Consider the following 23,177-nt stretch of genomic DNA (forward strand, 5'->3'; position numbering starts at 1 on the left):
GGAGTATCTACTTTATTTTATTTCATTTGTTAGTGTTGATCATAGCCCATGCTGCTGGTTCCCTGACCCACTAATCAGTCAAGAACCACAGTTTGAAGAGCCCTGGGAGGTGAATGGAATGTTTTAGTAGGAGAACCCTGAGTTCTTTGCTAGCTCCACCTTTGAATGTGAAAACTTTACTTTCACCAGCAAACCAAAGTCATGGGATTAAAATCTCCAAGGTCTCTTTCTGTTTTAATCCATCATCAAGGATTTTCTACCTTACCTGGTTTGTCCTCACCAGGTAATCAGGCATGGCAGTGCATTTTTTTCTGCTTTGTGCAGAACTGACTGCCCCCACGTGCTCCCATCCCCTTATCCCCTTATCCAGGCCATTCTCCAAGGGTCTGCACTACTGTCAGCTGCTCAGTCCAGGGGCCTGACTCCATCCACAGCTGCTGTTCTACCCAAGCAGATGGTAATAAGTGAGGATTCCTAAACAGTGAAGTCTGGATAGTATGGCTATTTAAGGAATTAAAACTGAATGACATGTATCTTAAGAGATGCAGGAGATTTGCACTTTTCTACCCACAGGATTCTGTGACAGGGGACCTGCCTCAGAAGACAACCAGAAAACCCAACACGGGACCATTATGCACTTACCTTTTCCACTGAGGAAAAATAGTGCTGTAAGCATGCTCTCATTCCATTATACACTTTTCACTGCACAGCACCAGATATATATTTCTTAATAAACTTGAGAGAGGCAGGCAACGTAGACTAATAGATAAACAGAAATCACAAAGGATTATTAGCATGACTATCTCCATGGGTTAAAAATTAGGAAAAAAGACTACAGCTAACATTTTTTTTGGTATCATTAATCTACAATTACATGAAGAACATTATGTTTACTAGGCTCCCCCCTTCACCAAGGCCCCCCCACATACCCCTTCACAGTCACTGTCCATCAGCATAGTAAGATGCTGTAAAATCACTACTTGTGTTCTCTGTGTTGTAGAGCCCGCCCTGTACCACCTCCACATTTTACCTGCTAATTGTAATGCCCCCTTTCTTTTTCCCGCCCTTATCCCTCCCTTCCTACCCATCCTCCCCAGTCCCTTTCCCTTTGGTAACTGTTAATTCATTCGGGGGTTCTGCAATTCTACTGCTGTTTTGTTCCTTCAGTTTTTCTTTGCTCTTATACTCCACATATGAGTGAAATCATTTGGTACTTGTCTTTCTCTGCCTGGGTTATTTCACTGAGCATAATACCCTCTAGCTCCATCCATATTGTTGCAAATGGTAGGATTTGTTTTCTTCTTATGGCTGAATAATTACAGCTAACATTTTAAACATAGAACACACTAATATGAGAAATACATATTAAGATTATATTCCATATTTTCCTCAAAGAATTAGGTCACACTCCTATTAATAATTAAATATTAAATGATGATAATCTTATATATTATCTTGCACCAGCATTTTCTTGACTACTTCACTTTTTACAGCCCAGGCTATACCTTAAGAAATGCTTGTGTTAATTCAATACATTCTAGAGCATTTGCCAGCCACTATAATAGAATGTGTCACACTTTGGAGAAATTCGTGAGTATTAATACTGTAATAACATAGAAGCCATCAGACCACATTTCAAAGTTTTATTGAGACTTTTCAGTTTTAAGTGTCTATAGTATATACAATTCTAGTGACCAGGATCATATCAAAGCTTGGCTGTTATTATAAATAGCAGATACAAAGTTGGTTGCCATGCTTTAGACACACATACATACACACAAACGCACAACACATGATGTTTTACACACCTGCATGCTAACTTATAGGAAATGTACAATTTATTTTATTAAAAACAAAATTACATACAATTAATCTGTAATTTGTTAAGCTACCATTGATTTATATAAACCTGAGAAAGCTCAAAATATCAAGTAACACTGTTTCCATACTGCTCTCAATGGCACTATTAATCACAAGGAAATCTAGCTCAATTATCTATCTTAAAATCACCAATAATATAAAAATAAACATTTTTGCAAAAGCACTAAAACATACTAGAATTCAAATTCACAAATTTTGACATGTAACATATATTACCTTCATATAAATTTGTAATGATGTATATATTACAATGTACAACAGAATAAAAAATTGTAACAGATTTTAGCAGCCAAATAATATACAGTTATATACCTTGGAATTAAAATTATCAACTAGAGAAAACAGATTAAATTTAATATCAGTATTGAACTTGCTGGTAGTGTGTTACTTAGAAATTCCATTTCAAAGAAATTAAGATTGTATTATTTTACCTTAAGAAGAAACACAACACAAAATTTAAGCAGAACTGAGCACAGTAGCTGATTACAACAGCTGCCTCTTTCTCTTCCTATCTCCCTAGTTTTTCCTTAAATTCTAATGTATCTATAATGCCCATCCCACCAGACTTCTAAAATCTAAGAGGTCTACTTTGACTTTAGACAAGACTTTTGCATTTGGAAATGGAAGCTCTTACCATATTTGAGAGCACAATTCTACATCCTGAAAAGATAATATAAACTTTTCTATATCGTATAAAATGTAGACAATACTGACCCAGTCTGGCAAAGATATTTTGTTTTTACTATTGATTTTATAATAGTTCAACACTAAACTGTGTCTACAGAGAAAGAACCCTAAATAAAAAGGTAAACATGCAAAAGCATTTTAGGGAAGTTACCCACTTATATCACAAATCAGATTCTCATATTTCATATAAAACAATCTGAAGACTTAAACATTTCAAGATACTAATATTTAAAAAGCATGCTATATAATAACTCTCATTTTATCTATTCACCATATATTATGTAAAATATACCACTATGACATATTATACATTGTAATAAATATAATTTACATGAGTATGCTGGATCTTTCAAGAAAGTTTTTCAGTCTATACAACTGAAGAACTGTGAGCTTCATCAATAAATATTATTACAATAGGTAAAATTTGACCAGCAAAGTTAATTTTCAATAGATCTCTAGCTACTTACACATCTTTATTGTCACTAGTCCAAGTCCTGCTGCAATAAGCATTGACATCTCTTGTACACCCAAAGGCAGTTTAATGTAATGCCTGAGTAAACTGAGAAAGTCTAGTTCTACATTACAGTTGGTGAACTTTGTGTGAATTTTTAGCCAAGGACTGGAATTGATGAGTCCTAGGAAATACAGTAGCACATTTCATGTACCTCTGGCTGTCTTGTAGTTTTAATGCTTTATCACATCCCAAAAGGCTTCAACAGATGGATGTCATCCAATCTTTTAATCCATAAGTGATTTTGAAGGGTCAAGAGTCACCACAGTTCGCCGAGTGGTGATGTCATAGTTTTAGCTCTGAATCCTACCCTCTGCTGTATCTCTTCCTGATTTGTCTTTTTATGCAAACACACAGTGATGTTCAAAGTGTCAAAAATGCCAGTTTGTGAGCCATGAAACACCATGAACTTGACCCACTTTTATAGTGTGAAATTTAGTTAACAGATAAATTCCATAGTTTGGGAAGTTATTTCATCAAAATTGATTGCCAACTGATTTCTACCTTTACTATTAAAATACCTCCTTATATTATCGTATATCCTGAATCACATTTCCCGCCAATAGATCACTGCCTTCATCTTGACCCTCTGGTTTGGTATGTTTTCACCATTAGCACAAAGTCTTTCCAAATACCTCTTTCTGCCTGGAAGGGGTTGGTGATATCATTCTTGTTACTATTTGGCATGCTTTCACACATCATCATTGTCTACTACATGACATAGGAGGCTAAAGAAGAAACATTCTGGAAAAAAGACATTACAGGAAGTAAGAGAGTATTTCCAGGCATAGTCCACCTCCTCACTGGAACCATGCTCCAAAAGAAAGTTCTCTGGAAGCTGGAACAATGTACTTCAGTAAATCAGGAGACCTAAAAGGAAAAATACTCAAGTAAATAGTGAAGAAATATAGAAATGTGTATCATAAGTCTTTGAGTTCAAGGGTGGTTATAGTTTTCAAAATTTCCATTTTGGTCAACTTGAGGATATTAATCTTGTCTCACTGAACATGATGTTTGACAGAGATAATACAGTAATGATGTATTTTAAACTCTGTCTTTTAGGAGTCCACAATAGACCATGCTGTGGGACCCTAACCAAGTGAGAACCTAGCTAACCTTTTCTCAAAATGAGGAGATGTAGGGAAGACATCTAAAATGTTTCTGCTTAATCTAGTTTCTATAATTCTGTGCATTAACATTGAACATATAAAAAATAACCACTTTTTAGGAAAGCTAAACACAGCTTTCCTTCCTTGGCCTTAGTGGCTGGAGACCATGTAAACTGAAGCAAGTCTATGAAGAAACTAAAACTCTCATACATCTACAGTCCACTCAGGCACTCCAAGAACTGAAATCAAGCCCTGACTTTCCACCCCCTCTGTCCATGGGACACTAAGGTTCTTGCCTTAGGATGCAGCCCCAAATTGCTTTACCTACAAAGTATTTTCAAAAAGTTACTCTACCATCATCTGCAGACTCTGATGTTGGCTTTATTGGAGGTAATTTTGACAAAAAAAATTCCTTAGACACTGGACTTGTCAGGGGTTATACACTGTATTACCTCACCTCAGTATTCTACATTATCATAGAATTTGACTATTTCAAGGGCTACAAGTGCAGCAATTCAACATTCATTTAAGACTTATTAAAATTATTGAAAATTTACAGATTATCCATTACTGCCTGTCAGGGAAAAAACATAAACGAAAACATGGACCAGTAATCATCTTTTAAACTATTAGCAGTCTAAGCAGTTTCTGTAACTTACTTTTCAGTGCTGTGGTCCCTTAGGTACTTAAATTTAATTCTCCATATCTCCCCTTCCCATGTATTTGGAGTTTTTTCCTTTCAATATGAGGATGTAAGATCCCATGAAGTATTCATTCAGTACAACCTATACAAATTCTTCTTTTCATTTTGCATTTAAAGTTTTCTAACATTGAAAAGAATCAAAAAAGAGCCTTTACAGCACAATTTGAATTTAAACGAAAGTCATTCTAAAAATGTCTCTCCCCACTCCCAGTTGCATCATACATTTGAGAAGATGCATGCAGGCCGTGCATTGTGGATGACTGTCAACCACTCTCCCTCTGATAATACTATCTTCTGCCCAACACCCCTCAACTTGCTAACAGTTATTCAACTGTGGTCTGTAATTTATCTGTGAATTTTAAAATTGTTTTTACAGGTGTGAGTGAGCATTTGTATTGGAACACAAAAAGACTCCTAAGGCATTACACAGCAGTGGTGCAAGTAAATGCTCTTTATCAAAGAAAGCTTACCAGAGTGCATAGTGTTTACAAGGAAAGTACATGCACTTGATTATTCTGAATGCATTTTACTTGTAATATAACATATGCAGGCTTCCACCACCAAACATTTGGCACCCAACCTGTAGTGAGCAGTTTTCTAGAAATAACTGGAAAATAACCACTCTTTAATTTTTAAAAATCATTTGAAATCATTAACTTTACTTTTCTATTTAATTCTTCAAAGAAACTCAGCCAGCTGCCACCTGTGCTTATAGAATCAAAAAGGATACCCAGCTGACATCTGTTCATTTGATACTGAATGGAGCTTAGTATTTACTATTCACTATACTGTGCTAACCTTGAGAATGTGGAGTCTCAATTTGTTTCTACCATGGATTAATAAAAACAGTAAAGATAGATGAATCACAAACTCAGGTGTCAGGTGGTCAGTTTTGAAGAAATTATATCAAAATAGCTCTAGTACTCAAGTGCACTTTAAACATATAAGCTTGTAAATCTTAAAGGCAGAAGAGAAAGTAAATATTTAACTAAGCTAGTATTTTATTTTACCTACTTCTGGTTGGAAGGAGGAAGACCTTGAAAAAAAACTCAGATAATCTAAGTGTGGGTGTTGGCATTTCCATTTTTTTTTTTTTTTAACTCACTGTTTTCTTGGTTTGCGTTTTCTCTGGACTTACTAGGAACTTAGAGGGGAGAAAAGCGCTTGGCTCTGTTAAGTATCCTACCATGATACAAAAGTAGGTGTTTGGGGATGCTTTTGTCTTCACAAGCTTGTATCTCCATTCTGCTTGAACTCAGATAAAATATTGAGGGTCATGTCTTCACTCTTGGACTGCAGATTTGCCTCACTTCTTCTGGAAGCTTTCCTCGTCGCTCGGGAGAGTCTTCTTCTGAATGTATCTCCCGCCAAGAAATAGAGAATGGGGTCCACACAACTGTTAAGACTTGCTAGACCTCTTGTCACCTGGTAAGTGGCATAAACCCTGTCATTGAAAGCACACATTTCTGGGGTCTGAAAATCCAGCCGGGCCCTCAAATTCATCGTTTTCATCACATGGAAAGGGATGTAAGACACCGCAAAAACAGTCAATACAATAATCACCAGGTAAATGGATTTCCTCCTCAGAGGTGAGTTGTCCAGGTCTTTGTAAATCAAGGCTCTCACAATTAACCCGTAACAGCCCAGAATCAGCACCAAGGGGACACAGAACATGGCCACGGTCGTGCACATGCTGTAAATGAAATAACTTCGCAGGTACTCGTCTGTGGTGGTGTCATAGCAGGTGGTGGTTTTGTTTTTCCGGACTCCGGTACGGGCATAGAAGAGGATGGGGGAGATGCCCACCACCACGATGAGCCACACCAGCACGCTGATGTAGACCGCGTTCTTCTTTTTGAGCCTGCCCAGGGACTTGAGCGGGTACACCACGCCGCTGTACCGGTGAGCGCTGATGCAGGTCAGGAACAGGATGCTGCCGTAGAGGTTCACATGGAAGATGAACCGCTGCAGCTTGCACATGGCGTCCCCTAAGATCCAATCCGTCTTATTAAAGTAGTAGAAGATGAGCGCGGGCAGAGTCAGGACGTACAAGAAGTCGGCCAGGGCCAAGTTGAACATGTACACGGAGATGCCGCTCCACGGCTTCATGTGGAAGACGAACATCCAGATGGCCACGCTGTTGCCCAGGAAGCCGATAATGAACACCACGATGTAGACAGCCGGCAGGTAGTAGAACTGGAAGCCCGTCTTGGTCAGTGAGCAACTGTACGGGGCGGCGGCGGCAGCGGCGGCGGCGGCGGTGGAGGCGACTGCGCTGGTGTTCCCCCAGTGCGGGCCCGCGCCGGCCAGGAAGGCAGCGTCCGTCCCGTTGGGGCCGGCCGGCCACAGCACCTCGGTCATTCTCTCCCCCCCGACCTAGGCTGCGGCTCCGAGGGACAAGTGGCGGCGAGTGGGCGGCGGCGGCGAGGGGCGCAGCGAGCATCGGAGAGGCGGGCGAGCAATGAGGGGCGGACGCCGGGGCTCCCCGCGGGCAGGGGCGCGCGGGGGCTCCCCCACGCCGACTCCGGCCCCGCGTTCCCCGCGGGCCATGAAATCCGCCCGGGGCCGCCACCGAACCAGGCTGGCGGGAGGGCCGGCAACTTCCCGGTGCGGCTGCAGCGCCGAGGTTACACAACAGCGCGCTGGGCACCGCCGCGGACAACTTTCCGGCCGAGCTTTCCCGAGGGGCCGACGGGCCGCGCTGCAGAGCGCGCCGGGGCTCAGCGAGGTCGAGCCAAACTCCGGCGTGGGGAGGGCGCTCCCCAGCCTCCTTCCCCGAGATCAACTTCGTCTGGGCATCTTCCTTCTCCCTACCTCGCAAGGAAGCAGCTCAGCTCTGGGGTCCATGCCGCTGCCTCCGCACCCGCTGCGCTCAGCCTCTGGGGGCCATCGGAGCGCGCGTGGCAGCAGACCCGAGCGGCCCTGGATCGCGCCGGCTCGTCGCCTGTGCAGCTCAGAGACCTCACTTGAGGCCCTGCTTGGTCCCGAGTGCAGGGGGCAGGCAGGAGAGCCCGGCTCCCAGGCGGGTGGGCGGAGTTTGGGCACCCGACCGAGTGCGCTCTGCTGGGAGGCGAGGGGCGTGCCTCCGCGGAGCCCGCCCGGCTGCCCGCCCGGAGCCGAAGGCTGCTTTTCGGGAAGCGGCTTCGCCGAGGCCGGGCGCTCTCAGCTCCTGCCCAGTCGCTGCTACCGGAGTCGGCGGCGAGGGTGAGGGGCGCGCTCGGCCAGGGCTGGCTGCTCGGGAGCGATTGGCGCGAGCGCTCCTCCGCTCTTCCGCCGGCTGTCTAGGCAAAGTGAAGTTGCTGACACACAGGAAACCCTGCTGACCGCGCAGAGCCTTTTGCTTCTAACCCTAGAGCCGACTGGTCGGAGACAGAAGTCTCTGGAGTCCTCAAGTACCACGCCAGGTGTTTGCAGGTTCCACGCCCTGGCGTTGCGGGCTCCTCGCTGCACCGAGACTGGATTCCTGGCGCTTGCAGGAACCTGCTACTCCGAGAGAGCGCGAGCTGTCGTAGGAGGGAGGGTTCTGAGGCGGGGGGAGAGGCTCTTTCGGCCCGTCGGTGTGCTATTTCCTTTTTATTTCAACGTTGTTCTTCTCAATTAACCAAATGCTAATAAACCGACTTCATTGGTAACATCGACGTGAGACTTCTACATTGTAAAAATACTGTTAGTCGAGTCTTCACGTTGCTTCAGCACAATTTAACTAGATACCTAACAACTACTAACAACGCCAGCTCCCCAAATCCTCCTGTCCAGACAGTTAAGATCAGAGGCTGCAATTAAAAGAAAGTATTGTTTTGGAAATAACTAAACCATTAAATGCAGCTTTATATAGATAGATGACAAGGATAATTACAACTCCAAAGTGATTAAGGTATGGTTTTAGGGTTTTATTATGAATCCTTAATTTCTTTAGGTTAAACTGATTAGTCACAGTTATCCCTTAAGTACCTTAACAGTATAGGTTGGGACTTCCTTAAATTCTATATTTGTTCAAAAACTTGTTTTCATGGCTTAAATGTACCAAATTTTTAAACAAACCACACTTCAACATTGTATTTGAGTAAGTTTAATTGGAAAATAAAATAATTATTAACTGTTTAGGGATGTAGTTAAGTGGGCCCACATAGGAATAGAATCTAGCACTTCTTGAGAATTTATTAGTTAACAATATGTTTTAACAATTATTAACAAAGGCTTTTTACTTAGAGGGAAAAAAAACCCAAATTGAAAATACCTGTAAAGTATACACAGTAGAGATTTCTTTCTGGTCCCAGATGTTTCATGATAGCATCCTGTTAAAAATATTCAAGGGAAAAGTGTGAGCTCCTGGCTTTGATACTACAAAGGAAAATTCCCTGCAAGACCCATATGGTCTTTTTAAGAACACATATGGAAATACATGGCATATCCAAACACATGCCGAACACACGGCATCAGGCACACACTGGTATTTTGAGTATGGTCAATCGAACAGCCTGAAAATGCAATGCAAAACAAGAGTAAATAACTCAAATAAAGGGCATGAATGTGGTTTTGAAAACAGTCTTAACTGAAATGAATGCTACAGGCCTCAGTTTTCTCATTTACAAAATGAGGGAGTTAGATTTGATTATCTTTTATTTTTTACTCCGGTCCTCATAGTATAAGGTCCTATAATTCTGAGCCTTACTATGAAACATTTTCATATTGTTGGATTAGGATGGTAGTAACTGAGATGACACTGTTAAGATAAAGAAGGAAGAAAATCACTGAGAGTTCCATTGGTACTCAATAGGTCCTAACTCCTCCCTTCTTTGCATTTTTCATTTGCAACATAAGCAATATATAACATCACTCAGAAGTCTGTTGCAAATGCATTAACTCATAATGTGAGTGTTTTGAATTGTACACTTAGCTCAAATACCATTAAGTACTTTCAGAAAACTTGATACTTTACTAGGAGTTTGGAGTTAATAGTTGTCCTAATTGCACCACAGACTTTCTTTTAATGATGTTAAAAGGTAAATTTTGTAAACACTGCTTTTACATTCATCATAGTTAGCTACATATTTATAATATATTTGTTATATTTCAAATCAAATTGTGCCTTGTGGGAATAACTTACATGTATTCAGTTATCATTTGTTGACTGTCATCTTTCTATCTGCAATACACTGCACTAGCTTTAATGAAAAGAAAAGTAAAATACCATCTTATAACATGGCAGTATTTATTGATGTTTGAATACCAATTATAAATGCCTTAAAGGTATGAGAAGAATATGCTCCATGTCTTTAAGTGACTTGCCTCAAACGATTCTATATTATTTTGCATTTCATTAATGATGTAAATGCCTCACAAGAGATTTACAGTTTGGTTGGAAATGCAAAGAATGAACATAGTTAACTATAATAATAACATATAATAATAGTAATAATGTCTTTCATGTATACTCAGCACTATGCACCCCTAAAAATGATTATCTCCTCTATTCCTTAAAAATATCCTGTGGTGATAATTAATAATTGTGTCTCTATTTTATAAGTGGTGAAATGAAGGCACAGAAAAGTTAAGTAGCTCATCCATACAAAAGAAATGGGGATTTAAACCTTAGTCTTCTGTCCCAAAATTGCATACATTTAACCACTAGATGAAAGACACAACTACAGGACATTGATAGGAAAATTTACTTTCCAGGGGCCACTATAGATTGAGCACAGAAAGGGTTATTCCCAGAAGCCTTCAAGCAAGTTTTGAGGCAGATCTTGAAGGTGTTGATAGACAGAGTATTTCAGAAGTTTCCTGTATGTCCTACTTTTCTACTTGGACTTTTAAAAAATAGCCAAGAATTTATATGTGTTCTGAGAAGGATGGATAATTATGGGGAATTCAGATGTGTTCAGCCTCAGACTCATAAACAAAAAGGCTGCACTTCTTGTGTTTACAAAGATTCTCATTACCATCTTTAGGAAGTCTCTTCTTTCTCTATTCTTAAAATTACAGAAAATCCAACAATTGCTGAGGATGGACAGATTATTGAAAAATTTCTAATTGAGGACCCCAGCATAAAGAAAACAACTTCTGATAAACATAAAATATAAACTCACCCAACTTTAAAGGTGAGACCAAGAAACATTTGATTAATTAAACACAATACTAACGTTAAACCTAATTTGGGGGACAGTGTGAAAGAAAGGTGAGCTGATGGGCAGGACAACTGTTTTATTTTGCAGGTACGAGACAATGATACCCTGATTTAGGAGACAAGGAGATCTTTTGAGAGGCCCCCCTGAGTATAACACCTAAGACTCTTCTGAGATAACCTTGGGAGAGTGAGAAGACTCACCGATTTCCCAAAAAGAAAATAGGAAAAGGAACTAGGAGAAGAAAGAAGTTTAAGGAATTCACAGCAGCTGTCCTCAGTGAAGTAGGAGGAGAAAGGGCTGAGGCGGCCTGGAAGTGGGAAAGGAGCACACCGAGGAAGAACGGAGGGCTGTCCTGTTCGCAGAGGACCCAGCTGCTCCTAGAAGTCACGCACTTGTCATGGATCCGATCAGTAGGCTTCCTGAAATGTATTTCATTAAGAATCACAGCAGGGATGTAGGGCATGGATTAAGAGACAGCTGGGTCGCTCCAAGGTTGGAACAAGGAGATGAGAGTAAGAGACCCTGGAGGCCCGAGAAAAGAGAGAGAGTAGAGGGGAAAAAGGATAGGGAAATGAAGAAGAGCTAGAGGGAGAGGGAGGAAGAAGAGTGACATGCAGAAGGGGCACCACTAGGTCGAGGAAGAAGAGAAAGCAAGGTAGCTGGAACAAAATAGAGACTTTTGGAAACCTCACTGAGCATTGCTTTTCAATTATTTAGGTTTAAATCAGGGTGGATGTGGGTGAGGGGTCTGGGTGGTGGAGAGATGACATAGGCTATATGGTCCCGTGGTCAGAGTAATGTCCCTACTGAGTACCTGCCCCTGGGCAGATGACATTGATCTAGGTTCTCCATCTGAGCCCTATCATTTGCAAGAATCTGTAAAATCCCAGGCTACCTACATCTTCTTCCATCCTTCAGAAAATTTATTGCTCCCAAAAGTTAAGAATATTCAAGGGAACTGCTTTCTGGTGTTCCCTTCTTAAATATTTACCTGCCTTATCCCCATCCATATGAAGACCTAGGCCCTAGTCTTGGGCACTTTATAACATTTTCAAAAGAACTTTCCTTAAATCCAGAATAAAGATTCCAGTCCTGGGTTATAGTCTCAGTTTTTCTCTAATCGTCTTCATTTGATAAATATTCCCTTTGTTTTTGTCTCTGACCTCACTGGTTTCACAAAGGCATGTTTTACAACATTTACTGATAATAGACTAGAAGTGCTGTATTACATGCCAGTTCTTCTAAAATTTCTTTATATACCTAGCTTTTTAAGTATTGAGGGAAATAAATGTGCATAAAGCTTACAGGTACACAAATACCTTCAGAGCCAGTTACCCATATTGAAGGTCTTATACCATAATCACAGACCCACTGAGTGTTTCCAGGGTAACACAGAGGATAAGAATATTATATTATTTGAGAGCTATTTGTCATCATTATTATATTCACCATAAATAAATTGTTGACTTCTGGTAAAACTATATTTTGAGTAACTAAGCTAAATTCCAAATAGGCAAACAAAAATCATGTGTATAAATAAATGCATGCTCATTTTTCTTATGTTAAGTCATATAGTCCATCAGCTCACTCTTAGTATGTTGATCTCAGTTATATCTGGAGTGTTTCACACCTTTTTCAAGATTAAAGTTAATAGCAGTTGTTTTCACTCACATTTCAAATTTTGGGAATTGACTCTCTGAAAGTTGATAACAAATTTGCACCAGTAGCACTCAAAGTGTGAGCCAACTTTAAATAAATGAACATTGTGTCCAATTTTGTAATCTTATAGTTTAAATTCTTGTAGAAAGGCAGATAGGATGGACTAATCCCAAAGAGCCTCCTTACAACTTTGGACACTCTTCTGGCAAGATATTTGGTGGCCAAAGAGCACTTAGTGACTCAAAATACTAAGGTGAAATAGGTCCATCCCTCTCTGTAAAAACAATAAAATGGAATAAAATAAAAATCAATTTTCATTGTTAGGGTTTTAGCCGAACCTCAAAATCTTATATTAGCTTTGATTTTCATCTTTCAGCTTTCATTCTAGACATGATACTACAAATAAATATTTACCTTAGAGACTGCATCATAGTTATAATACCCAGATGTGTAAAATACTACCTTAGCTCAGTGGCAACATTTACTTTGAGTCTCTTAGTATCTCAAACTTGAATGTGCATACAGATTACTTGGGGGATCTTGCTAAAATGCAGTTGCAAATATGGGGTGGAGCCCAAGATTTTGCTTTTCTAACAAGTTACCTTAGATGTCCAAGCTCGTAATCCAACCATTACATTCTGAGTAGCAAGATTTTTACATGATCCTGAGTGACATTGCTTGGCTACACCAACTTGAAAACACTGTGGCTGCTCCTATCCAGTGACTAAAGCACCTTCAGGGTTTAACAATCTTGAACAGTGTCATACATACACCATCGGCTCTTTGGTGTACTTTTTATGTATTTCAGAGCACACCGTTTTGTAGAAACAGACAGAACTGAGTTCAAAGGTCAGTTACGGTCACTTAACACCTGTGCAACTAGGCACATTGTCAAACTTGTCTTGTATTAATGTTTTATAAAAAACTCCTATATCACAAGTCAGATGTGATGATGTCTTTAAAGTGTTTAGAACTGTGCCTAAGACATAGTAAACACACAATAAATGATAGCTATTATTACTATGGTGATTATTATCATTCTTATTATATTTACCTTAATGAATCTATCTTGATAAGGGGCATTTGGATTAAGAAACCAAATTCATCAAAAACCAGCTTAAGTAAGTAGAATTACTTTATTGAAAGGGTGCTGGAGTATGAGTTTCACAAGGAAGTGGACATAGGAACTTCAAAGTCAGGGATTTTGCCTGTCTATCTACTTCTTCAAAGATATGGCATCTTTGTTCTCTACCTTTCTTGATTTCCTTCCCTCCTTCTTTCCCTCCCTCTCTTCTTTTTCCTCTCACTTTCCCTCTCTCTTTCTACATGGACATGACTCAACATGGCCATTCAAAGCCTAGCATTTTTTCCAATGATAAATTCCTGGGGAAAGAATCTGGACAGACATGGTCCAGTTCACTTTGGCCTGGAGGAAAGGAGGATGGGCCAAGGGATCAGAGCCTTCCCCCTGGGCTCAGTGACAGACTCAAGAAAAGAGAAGACAAGGGTTGACTCCTTCTCCTAGGAGTGGATATAAGGGCAGGGAGGATGTGACCAACTAAGGAACCGATCTGACTGTGGATGTGACTGGTGGGTAGGGAAGGGACAAGGGCAAAAGAAGGGTCTCAGGAAACGGAAGTGTGACAGGCAAACTCCGGGGCCTTGAGGCTGGACGGTCGCACCTGTGGGCATGCAGAGTCGGCGGAGAATCAGAGTTCTCAGATTGGTGAGAACAGGCCCTGGGCAGAGACGTTGGTGAGAGTTAACCGCCAGGGAAAGCACCTGAGTGGAGAGCCCCAGAGCAAAAGGAGGAACTGGCAGAATGAGCTAAGGAGGCAGAGGGCAGAAAAATACTGAAAAATGTTTTATCTATTTTGTCTCTGCGAAGGGTGTGAGGAAGAAAGTACAAAAGAAAGGAAGAAAGAATTTTTACATTCCTGCTAGGAAAATGGAAGTCTTCTTTCAACTAAAGGTAAATTTTGAGGTTCTGCTTCCCTCATAGAATAGTATGGAACCCAAAGCATGGTGTTGTTAATGGGTCCTTAATTATTAATTCAGTTGGAAGGAGCACAAGGGACATATTTGTAGTGATTTGAGTCCCTGGGTATAAGGAGCTTGACATGAGATTCAGAGCAACAGAGCAATTGAATTTTGCTTAGAGAATGAGTGACACAGGAGAAAATGGAACGTGAGGCTAGAAACACTTTTATGGTGATTACATTAACCAGTCATGGCTTAAAGCTCTCTTCATTCTCCCCAGGCATGAAATTTTGGCTCTAGCGTGTACTTTCGGTTACTTTAGGAAGATATCATAGGAGATTAGCATCTCCAGTGAAAGTAGTAGACTGATAAGTGTTTGGATTGGAAATTGCATGTGTGAGGACAGCTGCGGCAAGGGGAAGCTGAGCCTCACTACCGTACCGGCCAAATACTTTTCATTTAGAGACAGGAAAGATTATTACCAGCATTGGGACACTTGGGGATGTGCCAAAGACAGACTTTACAAAGTCATGAAACTAGTGTTCAGTAATTAAGGAAAATTGGTTTAGGAATGGACAATAAAGTCAACTGCTTTAGTTATGAAGACAAAAGGACAGGAAAAGTTGTATATCGTTGAGCTGGGGCAGAAAGTCCTCTTTATGGTTTTCACCCAAGAGCATGTCATATGTTATAATGTAATATAATGTTATATGTTGTGCTATAATCAAGGAAAGGGAAAACAGAAGAACTAAGCTGGGAACATCTGCTCAGAAGAGATGCAGGAACAAGATGTGGGGCTCTAAGGGAAGCGAAGGATGTGAGAGAGGCATAAACAGATGGGGAAAGCAAGGGAAAAGTCAAAGCAAAGCAGCCCCAGGAGGTGTGATGAACCAGAGCTGGGTCTGCAGTCAGCCGGGGTTCGAGGAAAGGAGACAGACCTTCCTCACCTCAGAAAACACCATCTTGGTTAGAATTTCAGAGGAAGGGAAGCGAACCCATTTCTTTTTTCTCTTGGAGGGAAAGACTGAAGAAAATAAATGTAACACCCCAAAGATATAAATATACAATATTAAACATATTAACTGTAAAAAGGTTTTAGATGAAGAAATCAGAGTATGAGGAATATGGTATATGGTGATATACAAGGAGACATATGAGCAAACAGATAGAAACTTTCAGGCAATGAAGAGAGGCAGGGGAAAAAAGGAAGAAAAAGAGAGGAATTAGAGTAAAAGAAAAGTTGGCCTTCAGAGAAACCTTTAAGGATTGATAAACTCCCTACAAGTCTGAACAAAACAGAACTCAGTTATAATATGTAATAAAACTAACTTAAAGCATCAGAAGATTGCTTGTGAAGACCTGAAATGAAAAAAACCTATATGTATGACTGCACATAAACACGTATGTGTGTGTGTGTGTGCGCGTATATGCGCATGCTTGTGTTCATTGTCATGTGTCATGAAAACAAGCAGGAAGAAAAGAGGACTGTGACTTCAGTACGGGAAGTTGGAGAAGGATTACTGATTAGCATGTGGATAGTCTAAAATGTGATTGGAAAAGATATGGCTTAATGCCACGTGACAGCACTGAAGAAATAAATACTTCAATTACTATCAGGCTTCAGTATTTTTAGAGAAGAAACTTTTCCTAGTGTCATGGCCTGTGCTGAATGCCTGCTGTAGACTGCGTGAGCTGACTGTTTTCTGTATTGTTGGCTTTATGACTTTATGTTAGAATGACAAATATAATTAAATGAAGAGAGGCCCCAATCATTTTTAAAATGTATTTCATTTCTAATTAAAATAGCTCACTGAATTATCCAAGAAGAGGATTGTTATGGGAAGAAAGTAGATACTACAGATAAGTCACACACACACACACACACACACACACACACACACACAGGAACACAGATGCAAAATTCCATACTCTGGGGCAACCAATGTTAATATCTACTTATCTGGAGATTTTTCCTTCAGTTATATTCACAAGAATATGTTTATATGTGCATTTTAAGTTAGAGTCCTATGTGGTTATATCCTGCCTCTTTGCTATGTAGGTAACATGTCTTAATTTTTTCTTAATTGTGATAGGATACCACTATCATTGAAAGGGCAAAGGAAAGAAAACTGGGTCTACTGGCACTACTACACAAGAAAGATTACACAATAGCAGAGTATCTGACACATAAAATACAAAGATGTGTTATAAAAGGACAAAGGGGTCCAATTTCTTAAGAGATATCACTGTCATCAGTTAAGTTCAGATCAAGATTTTGGATCAGTAAACCACAATTTTCTTTCTAATACAGACAAAAAATAAAGCTCTTGCCGCTTAAGTTACTGCTAAAACTATATCCTGCTCAGAAGTTTTCAAACAGAAAGGCATCAACATGGCAGATGGCATGGATATGTAGCATTTTAATGTAGTTCTTAGTGAAATGAAAAAATCAACCAAAAGAATTAATTTTTAAGGTACAATATTTATTCTGAATTCCTTTAAAAGGACAGAGATTAAATGAAAAGGATAATTAAAAACACAAGGATGAAATACTTAAAATACACTAATAACCTATACAAGAAGTCGTAATAAAAGGCATCAAGCCAAAAAGAGCAAAAAATATATTTTATGGAAAGTGTAAAGAAGATACAAAGATAAACTGGACATTGGAAACAGGAAAGTGAACATAATGAGAAACTGTAAATCATTGTTTTTGAAAATCAGGTGAGTTAAGCCAAGTGGTTCAAGGTGGGGTGGTTAGTATAGCATCACCAAGAAAGTGAGAAAAATATTCAGTGAGCACTTACAAGTCCACAACAGTTTAAAGCTTCTCTAACTTAATCTTTGGGAATAATACCAAGGTATTTCTCTGTAAAAGAGTCAGTGTTTTATAGAAATGGAAAAGAGACAAAAAAAAAAAGAGAGAAAAGAAAAGGGATAATAAAAGCATTGAGACAAAGAAGACTTCTCATTTTTAAAAGGTATATAAGGCAAATTAAATAAAAGAAATGTCAAAGTAAGTCAATACCCACAGAATAGAAGCTGCTGAGTTTGATGACAAGGGTATGAAAAAATTCATCAAGAAATGACAGGAAATAAAACTAGGGCAAAGCAGAACTACCACACAGAATGGTTTTTAAAAACCCCAAAACTCCTACTTAAAACCAGTATAGGGAAACATGGCAGCTCCCCAAAAGAAGCATGTAAGGACCAAGTACCTCCTAATAAAGGAAGACATTATAGGAAAAGATTTGGGAGCCAGATGGCCAAGATTATTAACTGGAGAAGTCACAGGCAAGGAGCACGGAGAAGCGGGAAGATGGAAGTTTAAATAAAAATTCACTGGGTATTATGAGAAGGAAAAGAAAGGATCCAAAAACCTTAATCATGAGGATAAACTCCTTCTGGGAGGGCAGAAATGCAGAAGCCAGCAAATGAATGAAGGAGACAGGAGGATGTGCCAAGTGGGGACAAAAACCACATTATAGAAAAGATGGGTAAACCCACATCATAGAAAAGAGGAGGAAGAAAGGGTTGAAGGGAAAAGAAAATATAAGAAAATTATTTTGAAATCATGCAAATTGTTGGTTGGGGAAGAATAATAAATGCACACATAAGCAGTACTTTTGAATGTCATCTGTAATAGTGAATATATAAAGATAAAATATTACATATAGAAAAATCAACATCAAAACACAAACTACTACTTCACTTGCCAAATTTTAGAATATAAGTATAAATGGGATCTATCAGCCTCAAGTTATTGAAGATATGAGGGTTATTCAATCGTTCCCCTGTACTGATATCAAATTAGGACTAGAAAGAAACTCGCAAATTGGTTGTCTCTGGTCTCTTTCCCTTGAGTTACAAAAGCTCTTGAGATTGAATGACCACCTTCTATTTTAGCTAGTATAAGCAACTCAGTGATCGCAATGTGATTTTTGCTCTGTCTCAATAATGGAATCACAATATTCCGGATTTTTGGCTTTACAGTAAAGACATTGGAGCTTCATATTAAGTGTAAATCCTGTAAAAAAAAATGATTGAAGTTTCCCCTCTATCCTCAGTGTGGAGAGCATGCCAATAATCATCTAATAATTCTCCACTGTTTCTCAGTAACCCTTAAACTTTGCTTCTCCAAATTCAGCAATTTGAGCTTCCAATATAACTTATGTCCTTTCTCCTGTGAAAGTTTTTAATAGAAACAACTAACAGGATGATGTATTTGCAATGTAAATTTAGATGACTTTGCAGAATGATAAAAAGAACATATATTACTTAGAACTCAAATCCTTGGTATACAAATATCACTAAAGTTGTAAACAGTATAATTAATATTGGATTCTCACCTCAGCTCTTCCCCTGCCTGACAATAGGCTCTTAGCCTCTCCGTGCGCAGTTTCTTTGTAAGTTAGGAGTATTAATTTCAATGTCTACTCATCTCTTGGGATATTTTGAGAATTAGATAATGGACTTGCACTTGAGTTATATGAAAAAACCAATACTATGTAAATTTAAAGAAGATTATTTTAAAACGTTGTACTTTGCAACAAAGCTGTTTAGGTATTTGAGATTCTATACTCAGGCAGTTATGTACTCTACACAGCATCTAACATAAAAGTGATTCCTAAGTACTTGTTTTTACTATTTGTTACATTAATACTTAATAACATGGACTCTGGATTTTTATCCTATTACAAGCTACCTCTTTTAAAACACAAGGAAGTGGGTAGTATGAATCTGTATGCAGCAAAAATATTTTTCATTCTCTTTCTTTTTCCTAAAATAGGACTTTCATCTTGTTTTCTATACTTCAAGGACTTACACCTTTTCCTTATTTCATTAAGTTGAAATTTTTAACGACTTTATAACAGCCCCCAAATCTTCCTTCCCAAACCCTGTCCTCCTATCGAGGTAATATTTTGCTATTCCCCATGTATTCTGTGATAATTCTGACCTCTCAACCTTTCTTCATAATATTTGCTCTTCCTTTCACTGTGTCTCTGCCTTTTCACTGTTTCTATTCTCTAAAACCCTTGAAGATGTAGTGAAAGACTGTGTGTGTGTGTGTGTGTGTGTGTGCGTGCGCAAGTGTATATACATATATATGTTATATGTGTTTTACATTCAAAACTAATAACAAAATGCTTATTAGTATACATTTTAAATTTCCCTATAATATTCAAAGATTTTATTTTCATGAGATTAGTTTCTTAAATGTTCAAACTCTCTCCCCTCCTGCTTTGTCATTTTGTCTGATGTGAAGCCCCCACTGCTTTAAAATGTCCATCCCTGGGGAACCTCTGGAGTGAGGAAGAAGAGGAGAAAATTACAGATTTAATATCCACCAGATAAATGGCAACTCATACAGATTTCTTTTTCCCCAGCATCCTAGGGAAAGTGGAAATCTGTGTCTCATGGATGAATTACCATTTTATCAAAGATCTTTCTACCTCCCTCGTAATTCTGGAGTTTTGAAAATTCTGTTCTTCAGTTGAAGCCAGTAAAAAGAAAAAAAAAAGGTGTTTCTGATGAAGTCAATGTAAAAAATGAGATGTTTATTATAGGTATCTTCATTTTGCTTTGTAAGAAAATTCATTAATTTACTGAAAAGATATTTATTGAATATAGGTAATGTATAGGAAATTAAAGGGCTTATATATTTTGAACCCTCATTCACACACATTAAATTTATTTTTATCAAAATGCTATTGTACATTTTTAAGTGAAAAATCAAAATTAAAAACTTAAATTTAACTATGTAATGATAATATAGCAGAATCCAGGGTAATAGTGTATTCTGTGTTATAAAAAAATCTACAACAGTTGAGCTTGAGATTATTTTTTTAGGATTCTATTTAAATATTATAGATACTGCTTTTCCTTTCCAATATACTGTTAAATTAGTTATAAAAGATTTCTAAAAATTAAGCCCCAAAAGGTAAAAAGAATGAGGGATGAGACATTAAGAGATGAACGATTTAAGGACATTTTTGGCAGTTGTTTGAATTAATTTAGCACAGAAAAGAAAGCCATATCTTAAAGTAGAGAACTTCCACAGGCAAAGGTCCTTATTAAATGGTCATTATTAGGAAACACCAGGTACCAAAAGAGAGGGTAAGAACTGGGATACTGGTTGAGAACCTGTATAGAGCAGAGGAAGGGAAATTGAGGCTGAGCACTCCAGGTTTCCTACCGTACTTTTCACAGTGAGGAAAGCACCTTTTCTAACCACTCTTCTCTTCCCCACAACCACCTGCTCTGAAACGCTGAACCAGGAGACCTCAGGTTAAATAGAAGCCTGTGGTGACATCAGGTCTAGGAACTGATAATCCCCCAGCCTCCACACCTCCAGCTTGCGCCCTAGGCAGGTGATTCATTGATTCGTCTCTTGTATCCCAAATGGTCTCTCTTCCACCTTCCTCCTTACCCAAAGGTAAGATTTCTAAATATAGACATTTCTCAATTTCAAATCTGAGTATATGGGTCAAGGGACTCCAGCCACTTGAGGAAGGACTTCAGTCTGAACGCAATGGATCAAAACAGAGGAACATAAAATCAAACAAAAGATCAAAGATAGTGAAGGAATCAGACATTTTAAAGAAAATCCCAAAACAATAACATCTTCAGTGAGTAAAGAGAAAATATTCTACTCATAAAAAGGCATACAGTATCACAAAAAGAATCATATAACAATAAAGTATACATAAAATGCTTAACAGTTATGTAACAACAATAGTCTACATAAAAAATTCCAATGGGGATTTTTGAGGATTAAATAAAGAAATATTCCTTAAGACGAGGCAGGGAATGGTGGCCACAGCTTATGAAATAGGAGAAAAAGAGAGAACATCCTGCTGAATCAAGAGGCCCAACAGTCAAATGATAAATGGTATCCAAGAAAAAGCAGAGAAAATGAAGGGGAGGAAGTTGAAGAGTGTGAATCCCCAGAATGAAAGAGGCTAATGAATTATCGGCACAAAGCATGAGACCAATTCAAGGCACGTTCTTATAAACCTTCAGGAAACAAGGTATAAGAAGTTCCTTAGTTTCCAGAGGTGGGAGAAGGATACCTGCAGAAAAATAAAACTAGAGTATAATTGGCACTGTCAGTAGCCACACTAATTGTTAGAAGAATCAATAACCTTAAATTCTATTTTCCTGAAATAGTTTTTAACCTAAAATTATATGCTTAGTTAAAATATCATTCAAGTGTTGGGGAGATTAAACACATTTTCAGAAATGCAGTATCTTGAAAATAAACCTCCCATATTCAAGTCTTTTTTCTTAGAAGTCACTACTAAAGGATCTATATAGCATTCATAGCAAAATGAACATGTAATCCAAGAGGGAGGAAGACACAGGACCCTGGGAAGAGGTGACCTATCATAAGAGAAGGGTAAAAAAAAGCCCCAGGACTACAGATGTGTACAGACCCAGAAAGAAAGCAGGCTGATTTAGAGCAGCAGAGATAGATGAAAGCAAAAGATGATTCCTATGAGAAACCAACAGCACCAGTACAATATATGATGAGTGAGTATCTGGAAAAATTACTGCTATTTGAGATGTATGCTGGAAAAATTAAGAAAAATAGTTTTCCATATGTATATAAAGTTAAGCAAACATAAAGTTCTATTATTAATTTATTAATGACAGTGGGAAAATTTGTATAGAATAAGGATAAGAATTTGTGTAGAATAAGGATAAGAAACACAGTGAACAATAATTGCATACATATAATAAAGTAAAAATAAACTATGATATTGTTTTAAAATATAGTGTAGCTAGTTTGTGAGGATAGGGGAGAGAACATGGGTTCAGGTGGTGGTAAGAGAAGTAAATTCTCAGTGACTAAAAGCAACATAAAACGCATATGATTGAAAAAATCAGCACTTAAGACTTTACTGAGTATTGAGATAAATACTCAAGGCAAGAGATTAAAAATTGAAGGCGTTGCTGATTTTTTTTAAAGCAACATTAGTACACTGTGTAGAGCAAGTAATCTATTTCTGATGATTCAATAATACTCTATACTGATTCAGGGTCAGTCTCTGTGAATGTCAATGATGATTATATAAGTAGAAACTGTGTATGACTGTAATGGATATATATCTAATCTAGAACATAAGACAAAAACCCTGTAATTTTTCTTTTGATAAATGATTTGTCTGTTTTTATTTTCTCAGATTGAAGAGAAGCAAATAAGTGAAATGAGATTATGAATTAATTTAGCTGAAGAAAAAATGAATCTAAATTAAAAGAGTATTGTTTTGGTATTTCTTAATGATGAAGTCGATTTTGTTATTATGAATCATTGTAGTTTTACTGATTCCTTGTTGATTACACATAAAATATTTTTAAGATTCATCTACAACTTCAAAATATGTTATTGATATATGATTGATTACTGTTTTAATCACATACCATGTTTTTATTCTTCTACTCAATACATAGTTCTGTGCTTTGTTGTATCTGGGTCAAGTGGAGATTAAGTTTTACAGACTATATCTTTATGAATG

General features: G+C 38.4%; 1 protein-coding gene across 2 annotated transcripts; it reads right to left on the reverse strand.

Annotated features, from left to right (window-relative positions):
* Positions 1 to 1,628: 1,628 nt before the first annotated feature.
* P2RY1 (purinergic receptor P2Y1) lies at positions 1,629 to 7,897 on the reverse strand. 2 transcript variants are annotated; one of them, XR_001852937.3, is made up of 2 exons: positions 6,030 to 7,897; positions 1,629 to 3,949 (listed from the first exon to the last, which is right to left on the reverse strand). XR_001852937.3 is itself a non-coding variant. In XM_017659295.3 (2 exons), exon 1 carries the CDS (start codon positions 7,250 to 7,252, stop codon positions 6,116 to 6,118), a length of 1,137 nt encoding a protein of 378 aa, XP_017514784.1. In that variant the 5' UTR covers positions 7,253 to 7,894; the 3' UTR covers positions 1,629 to 3,949; positions 6,078 to 6,115. The 2 variants fall into 2 exon arrangements, 1 of the variants encoding a protein (XP_017514784.1); XM_017659295.3 differs by having other exon boundaries at positions 6,078 to 7,894.
* Positions 7,898 to 23,177: the final 15,280 nt, after the last annotated feature.

Source organism: Manis javanica, chromosome 3 (genome assembly GCF_040802235.1).
Source record: "Manis javanica isolate MJ-LG chromosome 3, MJ_LKY, whole genome shotgun sequence".
In the NCBI taxonomy this organism is placed as follows: Eukaryota; Metazoa; Chordata; class Mammalia; order Pholidota; family Manidae; genus Manis; species Manis javanica.